Here is an 8898-nt window from a genome sequence, read left to right on the forward strand (position 1 = left end):
TTACACTTTATTTTTGTAATTTTGTACAATCACGTAACAATTATACTTAAACCACTTCATAAAGTCAGTTACATAAATATATATTTCACCTGGCAACATTACACAATAAATACTTTAATAAATGGCAGTATGACACTTAGGCTGAGAAAAATGAGAGATCTGTGGCTTTTTCAAGGGGAAAAAAATAACTTTCCCAAAATATCTGTGGCTACACCTGCCCTTATCAGACAGTGTGGGGACACAGGGCACAGCCAGCTGGCACTTCCTGGTAGGGCGGGTGCAGGCCCTACTGAGAACCGTGCTGGCCTGCCAGGGGGCACGGCGCTCGGGGGGGCTGCGTTTGGGTGTGGGGTGGGGCCTGGCTGGGAGCGAGATGTTGGATTCTCTGCGGGGACGGAAACTGGGCTCCTAGGGAAGCCATCCTGAGGGCAGCTAGGAGGTTCAGGTGACAGCAGCCACGGTCCCCTTCTTTCCCAGGTCTGAGTGCACCCAGCTGGGCCCCGGGGCATCCTGTGAGCCCAGCGTGCAGAGGTGGGGGGCTGGGGTAACTGGAGGGCCCCCCGACTCCGGGATGGCCCTGCTCCTCGGAAGGGGTGTGCTGTAGGCTGACAGCCGCGCCGCCTCACGGGGCGTCCCCCGCTCCCCGGGTGCCATCGTGGCTGCCGCAGCACGGGGGCTTGTACCCAGCCCTCTCAGGACCAGCTTTTTCTCAGCACGATCTCTGCCCCTGCCCGAGCTCAGGGCCTGTTTCTACCCAAGCGGGGTGGACGCCTCGAGGAGCCTGGGGCTGGCGGGCCCTGCTTGGCCGTGGCTGGGCACCGGGAAGCCGCTGCCCTGGGTGGCTGGATGGGCAGGGCCTGCAAGGATGTTCTGGCTCTTTCCAGGGGCCGGGTCCCAGCAGCGAGTCAGCCTCAGAGGAGACAGAGGGGATGGGAAGGGCTTGTCTGTGAGCAGGTCTGCAGAGAGGGGCTCCCCTGGAAAGCCCCTGCCTGCGAGCAGAGCGGGCCAGGTAAGGCGCGCACGGGAGGCAGGAAACGGGCTCCTGGCAGCCAGGCCCAGACTCGCCGGGTCCCCCCAGGCCCTGCCCAGCATCTGCCCGGCGTCCAAGGCTGCTGTGCCAAGGGCTACAACGGGAGTCTCGGGTCCTGTGCTCAGTGCAGGCCAAGCAGTGCCCTGCAGTCCTGGGCACGCCAGCAACAGGGTCGGGGGAGGGGCCAGCAGGGGCTGGGGAGCCCCGGGGAGATGGCGCAGTGGGAGGGCCGCAGCCGCAGCCACAGATGAAAAGAGGGCAACGGCAGGGCGGGGCCACGCGGAAAAGCTGAGTCTGTAGGCAGGCCTACCTGATGGGCCAGGAGGGGCTGGCCCACCACCAGGGACAGGGCAGAGCCAGGGCTCCTGGGCACATGGGGCAAGAGCTGGCCTCCTCCAGCTCCAGGGCCGCCCGCCTCCTCCCCAGGCCGCCTGGAGGGGCCGTCCTGTGGGCGGCCACAGTGGGCCTCCTCCAGCCACATCCTCCACGGCTCCAGCACAGCCCCGGTCGCCGGGACCAGCTTGGTTTGCCCAGGGGTTCCTCTCAAAGGCCCAGGAAGATGGCGCTGAACTGGGAGCCGCTGCGCACGGTAACGAGGGAGCCGCTGGCGTTGTCCAGGAAGACGGAGGTGTACTGCCGCCTCTGCGGGAAAGGCGCGTCAGCCGGGCCTGCCGGCCACACGCCCTCTCACCCAGCGCCTCCGACGCCTTCCAGCGCTCTCCGCGTGGGAGCCGGCCCCGGCTCAGCGCGGGCGAGGGTTCGAGTCCCACGGGCTTCTCGGTGGCATGCGGAGCCCAGCCAGCTCTAAACCGGGCTGGGGGCAGCCCTGCGTCGCAGGCCTGGCCGCTGACCCGTCTGGCACGGCCGTCATGGGCCCGACCAGCACTCTGGCCCGCCTGCTCCAAATGTGGCCCACACGCCAGCAGGATCCCCTGGGAACCCCCAGAGCTGCAGACTCGGGAGACCCGCCCGAGCCCGGGTGCACCACGAGCCACTTCGCCCAGCAAGCTGTGAGGCGCCAGGACCAGGCCAGACCGCCCAGTGCCTCCCTGCAGCTGGGCCTCTGACCCACCGCTGGCTGGACCGGACCCGAGAGGCCTCAAAGCCGGTGCCAGGAGCCGCGCCAGCCTGAGGGCTGTGGCATGGCCCCCGCCTCCCCAGGCCGGGAGTCGGGCTGACCCCGGGCTCCCGTGCAGCCCTGCCACCCTGACGCCCAGGCAGGCCACCCCATGGCTGTGTCCAGGGTGCCCCCGACGCCCAGGCAGGCCCGCACCTTCAGGTACAGAACGCCGTTCACGGAGATGGTGAAGAGCTCGCTGCCGCTCGGCAGGCCCACGACGGTCTCCAGGGAGCTGTGGCCAAAGCGGGGAGGGTCAGCCCGAGCCGCCCACCCCAGACGCCACCGGCGTCACCCACCATGCGCTCCCCACGGACGGGCGGCCCAGCAATGTGCCGGGGGCCGGCTGTCTCTGTCGGGTCTTCTGGTGGAGACTGTATCTGAATTGGGTCCCGCAAAGGAGGCCAGTGTCCCCGGAACCAAGGGTCCTAAGGGCCAGGAGAGGAGCGCCGGCCGGGCCAGGGCAGCTCTGCTGAGCAGGCTCTGCACTGGCTGCTTGCGGGGGGAGGGCGGGGGGGTCGGGGGGAAGCCTGGTCAGGCCGAGGTGCAGAACTTCACCCCTTCCTGCCTTCTCCAGCCTCTGCCAGCCCCTGCCTTCCGGGACCGGGAACAGGAGGGCGCAGTGGTCCACGCGGTGAAGGTCGCAGCAGCGAGTGGAGCCGGAACGCGTGGGCCGGTCAGGGAAGGGCTCAGCGAGCAGGCCATCCAGGCCTGCCCCTGGGGTGGGGGGCGGCGAGGCTGCGGAGTGCGCCCAGGGCGCGCGGGGATGTGCCTGTGAACAGCTCCTCCGGCGGCGGGGACGGGAGCGCCGGGGTCCCCGGGCCACAGCGGCTGTGGGGATGGGGAAAGGGTCTTCCCGAGCCCGGCGCGGCGCCCGGTCTGGTGCCCGAGCTGCGTGCCCCGCACCCCTGCGCCCACTCACGCGTTATGCTGGCACCGGGACTGGATGCAGATGAGCAGGCGCAGGCGGTCGCGGGGGCGCAGCGGCGCCGGCCTCCGCGGCTCCGGGAGGGCTTAGGGGAGGAGGGGGTGGGGTGGTCACTGCGGGCGATGGGCGGAGCCGAGGGCGGCCCCATAGCCCCACCTGCCCCGCCTGCGCCCGGCCCGGGCCTCACCCACGTGCAGCGTGGCGGCGAGCGCGTAGAAGCCGGCGACGGGCACCGTGTACTGGCCGCTGGTCAGGTTCAGGCCGAGACCGCGGTAGAAGGCTCCCTCGGCTTGGGGCTGCGGGGCGCACGCACGGTCACCCAGGCCCCGCGCCGCCCCTCGCCCGGCCACCCGCGCGGACTCACCAGGTAGTAGACGCCGAGCTCGTGCAGCGCGCGCCGCTCCACCGACGCGTTCCGGCGCAGGCGGCAGTGGAAGGCGGCCTCCACGGGCCGGACCCGCGAGCCGCGGTTCAAGGCCTGGATCGGCGGGGCCGCCGCGTGCGCGCCCCTCGCCGGCTCCGCCTCGTCCTCCGGGGCAGGGCGGCGCTCCACGTCCCCACGCTGCCGCTCGGTCGCAGCTGTCACAGAGCGAGCGGCGGCCGCGCGCTGAGCGCACCGGCCCGCCCCCTCCCCCCAGGAGACCGCACCCCAGCCTGCAGGGCCGGCAGACATGTTGCCCCCTGAAGCCGCGGCTGCTGGTGTTTCCCGCCACGCTTTGGCCACCGGGAAGCTCGGGGCAGATGCAGCCAGCGCCTGGCTCTCCGCCGGGCCTCCCTGCCCTCCCCGGGCTCCCCCTTCCGCGCCGCCGTTTCTGTTCCCAGTTCTGTTCAGTGCAACCTTGTCCCCTACCCGTAGGGCCTCCTCATTTGGGGAAGGGAGCTGAGTGTGAATGATTGTTGCAGCTCCACTGGAAACAAAGTTTCTGGTTTCTTGGAAGCTGCTGTGTTTAACTGAAGGTGACAGTGACTTGAAGGGTGAGGAGCTCTGCCACTGGGCCCTCTGCCTAATGAGTGAATCTAGTAAATTCTGTGGCCAGGGGTCACCCTGCGGGCCCCGGACCGACCTGGGGGAGCCGGGCTGGGCTCTGCACTGCGCTGCCCTCCCTGCCCTGCTGGGCGGCCCCCGGCGCCCTCCCAGGAGGCTCGGCGCCTGCAGCTGAGGCCCTGCCGGGGAAGGGGCAGAGGTGGTGGGGCTGGGGGGAGTGGGGGTCCCCAAAGAGGAGGCCTGTGCTGACTGGGGTGAGCCTTAAATCGCCCTGGTGTCGCTGGGGGACTCAGAGGAACACTTTGAAAGCACAAGGAGCCCCGACCCCTCCCTGACTCTCCTGGCTCGAGGGCTGTGGGGCTCAGGACTCCGGGCCTTCCCTGGACTCACCTGACTTGCAGGTGGGGCGTGGGTGCTGATGCCCAAGCACCCACTGGGCACCGAGCGGTCAAGGCCACCTTCCTCCGCGGAGCCCCCTCCTTACTGCCCTCCTGCCCCTGAGCCTGGCAGGGCACGAGGCCTCCCGCCTGGGCCCCTCCAGGAGGCCCGCTGAGGCCTGTACCCGCGGGCACGTCCCTACCTCTCAGCTGCTGCTGCAGCTCCAACCGCTGTTCTTCTGAGGAGGCGATGGTGCCTGGGGGGCTCTGGGGGTCGCGGGGCCCTGGGGGCCGGGGCAGGCCGAGCTGGGAGGGAAGCTTGGCGTGAGGACGCCTGGTGGGCAGGCTGGGAACCATGCACCCCGCCACTAACAGGCCTCCACCTTGACCTCTGACCTCCGAGGGGGAGGTCAGCCCCGGGGGCCAAGGGCTCTGCTGAGAAGGCAGCGAGGGTCCCTGCTTTGCCAGCCGCCCTCCTGCGCCAGCCCGGGCCCCCTGCCCAGGACGCAGAGGGAAGAGAGAGAGGGCAGCCAGCGGGGCGCCTGGCATTCCAGGGGTGCCGGGTAAATGGTGGGAACAGGCGGCAAACTCAGGGTCGCTTGCCACTTCCCGGGCTCTCCGGCCCCAGGCCAAGGGTGAGGGTCTGTGCCTGGGGACGTGCGGGGGCGTGCAGCGGGGGCCGGCGTGGGGGCCGGGGTGCTGGGAGGGCTCGCAGGTGGGCTGGGGCTCCCTGCTCACCTTCAGCTTCCTGTCTTTGCCCCTGTCCTCCTTGTCGCTGTGCCTGAGGAACCACAGCCAGGTGTCCCGGGGGTTCAGGCTGAGTGCTGGCTGGGCGGTGAGCTCCTGGAACACAGCCGCCGTCAGTGCCCTCGGGGCCTGTCCTTGTAGGTGGCGGGGCCCTGGGGAATGGGCCTCGCGGCACCTCCGCTGTGCCCCCGCTGCGCCCTGGACTGTGTGGGAGACGGGCCGGGTGTGGCCGGGGCGACGGCGTGGAGCTGCGCAGCCGGCGGCAGCCCCCGGCTGGGCCGCTGCGCCCCTTACGGCTCCCTCCACAGCACAGTCACCCGGAGGGTCTGCCCAGACGCCCGCAGGCGCCCAGGAAGCGGCGACCGGGTACTGGAGCCTCCAGCTCTCAGCAGGCCTCGCCCCGTCCCCCCGTCCTCTGAAGTCCCAGGGGCCCAACGTCCGCCCTCAGGCCAGGGCAGCTGGGGTCCGGGTACCTCGGTCCTGGGCAACCCGGACCCCAGCTGCCAGGATCAAAGGCCTGGACACAGGGCACGGCGCTGCCATCTCCCTCAGGACATCGATCCGCGCCAGGACAGGGGCATCCCCCGAAGGGCATGTCCCCGTGCGTGCTGCTCCCTGACCGTCGGGACGCCGAGGGGAGGTCCCAGGAGGACCCTCCCAGGGAGAGAGGCCTTTGGCCCGTGGGCAGCGGCCCGGATGGCCGGGCTCCAGGCACGGCTGCCAGCCGGGAAGGAGATTGGCCCGAGGGCCTCGATGAGGTCATGGGCACCGACTCCAGTGGCCGATGGAAGGGCCCAGGGCTTTAGAGCCAGCCAGGCCCTCCCACCAGAGCCAGGCCTGCTGGTCTCGTGGCCACGCTCTCTCCAGGGCCCACCGTGCGACAGCGGGGACGTGCGGGCGGCTGCAGGAGGAGGCCCGGGGCCCCTGCCCTCTCGGGGACGTCCCCATGGCCTCGCGCTGCCCCGGAGGGGACCCACGGCGGGGTTCCACGGGGGCCGACGGGCGTGCGGCGGGCGGGGGCCGGCCCTGACGGCCGGCCGGGGCCTGCACACGGGCCGGACCCCAGCGGGCTGCGGCGGAGCAGCAGCAGGTGGAGCCACGTGGGACGGGGCCCCTAGGAGGTGGGCCGGCTGTGGCGCGGGGGGTGCCGGGCCACTGCAGTGGCTGACGGAGGTCTCCAGCCTCTGGGGCTCCACCGGGGCCCCCAAAGAGGGTCCAAGGCCAGAGCCCCACCAGGAAGCACCCTGGCTCCCCCTGCGCTTCTTGGCAGTGTGTCCCCGACAGCTGGTGGCCCTGCCCCTCGGGGGTGTGGCCGACCTGGAGGGGTCTGCCTGCCATCTGCGGGAAGGGGCTGAGGTGGCAGGGAGGGGAGACCGCAGGGAGGCCCGCCCAGGGAGCTGGGAGGGCTGGCTGCCGCCTGCGCGGGTGGGGCGTCCTTGGCCAGCGAAGCTGGGAGCAGAGGCACCGCCCCGAGGCCCTGCTGCCACTCCGCCCCTTGTCCGTAAGCATCGTGATAATACGGGACCCCAAACCACCATGGGGCTGGTCTGAAAGGTCGCACACCACACCCCCCTGAAAGCCCCCCCCTTCCCCAACCTGGCTCCCTGCACCTCGGCTGGGGAGGAGGGTGCAGGGAGGAGCTAGAGATGACGCCTTCTTGTCCAGAAGTCCCACATCCCTGGGGGGTCTGACCCTCCCACCCACCCCCACCCCCGTCCTTCCCCAGACCTGCACAGAAGTGGTTGTTTGTCCCGGGAACTCCACCAAATAGGTGGAGGGAGGGGTTGGTCATTTGCTCTCAGTTCTTCCCAATTTCATGAGAATCAAGCTACTTCCACTTGTTTCCCAATGGCCTTCTGTCCCAAACGAAAGGGCATTTGCCCCTGGCCTCCAGAATTGTGCTTTAATGCCAAAGGAGACTTCCCAGGAGCCAAGGCCAAGGCTGGCCTTTGCAGTACCCAGCGGGGCAGAGGGGCGGTGTCCAGACTCCTCTCTCTCCCCGAAGCCCGACGGTTAGGAGTCTCGATCCCCACGCTAGAAAGCGGGACACGCCCGACATCAGTCCCTGCCCGCGCTTCCCACCACCTCCCTCCCTCGCTGCGCCCCGGACCTCGAGCAGCCGCCGGCTCAGGGTGGAGAAACTGAGGCCCGGAGGTCCCCGTGGCGCGGGGGCTGGTCGCGCGTCGCGGCGTCTTACCGGCGGGCCGGTGTCGCGCCTCGCGAGGCTCTCCAGGGCGCCCGCGGGCGGCTCCTTCCCGGGCAGCGGCTCCTGGCGCGAGCGGCTCCCCGCGGGCGCCCCCGGGTCCCGGGACCCGAGGCCGGCGGCGGCGGCCAGCAGGCCCGTGTAGGCGAGCAGCAGGAGGGCCCCGGCGGAAGCCATGCGGGCGGTGGGTCCTTCTCGGCTCTGCGCGCGGCGTTCGGGAATCGAGCGCTCTCGGGCTCTGCGCTTTATAACGCGCTTGAATCCCCCGCCTGGCTCGGCCGGCCTCGCGCCGGCGCCCCCTCCCGGCTGGGGCGCGCGCTGCAGCGAGGCGAGTGCGGGACAGAGCGGGGGGGCGGTGCCCAGGGGAGGGAGGGGGACCGGGAGGGACTCCGGGGCTCACGGGGGTGGGGCAGGGGGCGGGAGCCGGGAGCGCTCCCTCGTGGTGGCCCGCGCGCCCCCGCCTGTCGAGCGCGCCTCTGCTCCAAGGCCCGCTCAGGGGCCCCTCCCTGCGCACTGCCCAGCACTCCCGTTTCGGGGAGCCCTTTCCCTCAACGCCGGACCCTTCGCCCTGCCGACTCCCTTTTCTCCGAAAACAACAGGGCGCCATCCTCCTTCGGCCCTGGGGAGTCCGAGAGTTTTTTCTCCCCAACACCCTGTGAGATCCAGGTCGGAGCGCGGAGACCCCCAGAGTCTTCCTCCCTTCTGGGCTGCCTTCTCCCATGGCTCAGGGATACGTGGTTTATTTTTTTTTATTTGATTTATTTCTTTTTTTGGAGAGAGAAACATCAATTTGTTGCTTCACTTTATCCATTCATGGGTTGCTGCTTTTTTAAAAAGATTTTATTTATTTATTTTTAGAGAGAAGGAAAGGGAGGGCGGGAGAGAAACATCCTTGTGTGGTTGCCTCTCACGCGCCCCCTACTGGGGACCTGGCTGGCAACCCAGGCCTGTGCCCTGACTGGGAATAGAACCGGCAACCCTTGTGTTCGCGGCCGGCACTCAATCCACTGAGCCACGCCACCTGGGGAGCGTTAGCGGCTTTCTTCTCTGTGCCCTGAAGGGAGCTGGCACCCGCAGCCTCGGCCCGTCGCGTGGGGACTGCTGTAACCAGCTGAGCCACCCGGCCGGAGCCCGATGCTTGGTCCTTCTCAGCTCGGGAGCGCCTGCAGCGACCTGGAAGGGGGACACCCGGGGCCAGCCCTGCCCTGCACTGGGGGGGTGGGCAAGACCTAGGCCGGGAGGACTCAGCACGGGGTGGGGCTGCCCTCGGCCACCGGGTCGGCACAGGATGCGCTGCTGGGACGGGGGACCAGCCCCTGCGGCCCACGCGCCAGGCCCGTCCCTGAGAAGGGCCGCCCGCCCGCCCGCCCCCGACGGGCCCTCTGTTCTGTCAGGTGCTGTCCAGAGAAGAAATGGCCAAGCCTGTAGAGAATTTTTATGAGTTTACTTGAGCCAAACTGAGGACGATGCTGGGAAGATAAAATCTCAACGATTTGAAAGAATGCTCTGGA

The 8898-nt window shown here is 69.3% G+C and overlaps 1 protein-coding gene across 1 annotated transcript; it reads right to left on the reverse strand.

Annotated features, from left to right (window-relative positions):
* Window positions 1–1573: 1573 nt before the first annotated feature.
* On the reverse strand, window positions 1574–7564 carry ERFE (erythroferrone). Its single transcript, XM_054570727.1, has 8 exons — window positions 7382–7564; window positions 5176–5280; window positions 4641–4743; window positions 3440–3654; window positions 3263–3371; window positions 3070–3160; window positions 2304–2382; window positions 1574–1672 (listed from the first exon to the last, which is right to left on the reverse strand). The coding sequence occupies exons 1-8, from the start codon at window positions 7562–7564 to the stop codon at window positions 1574–1576; spliced, it is 984 nt and encodes a 327-aa protein (XP_054426702.1).
* Between the last annotated feature and the right edge of the window lie 1334 nt (window positions 7565–8898).

This window comes from Pteronotus mesoamericanus, unplaced genomic scaffold (assembly GCF_021234165.1).
Source record: "Pteronotus mesoamericanus isolate MK-2021 breed Mesoamerican mustached bat unplaced genomic scaffold, CSHL_Meso_final contig_1018, whole genome shotgun sequence".
NCBI classification, from domain to species: Eukaryota; Metazoa; Chordata; class Mammalia; order Chiroptera; family Mormoopidae; genus Pteronotus; species Pteronotus mesoamericanus.

Coding starts and splice junctions, on each gene's coding strand:
- ERFE (XM_054570727.1), bottom strand. CDS start 7,564: ATGGCTTCCGCCGGGGCCCTCCTGCTGCTCGCCTACACGGGCCTGCTG. Junction 4,744..5,175: donor GCAAAGACAGGAAGCTGAAG/GTGAGCAGGGAG, acceptor CTTCCCTCCCAG/CTCGGCCTGCCCCGGCCCCC. Junction 3,161..3,262: donor CGCCGCCACGCTGCACGTGG/GTGAGGCCCGGG, acceptor TCCTCCCCTAAG/CCCTCCCGGAGCCGCGGAGG.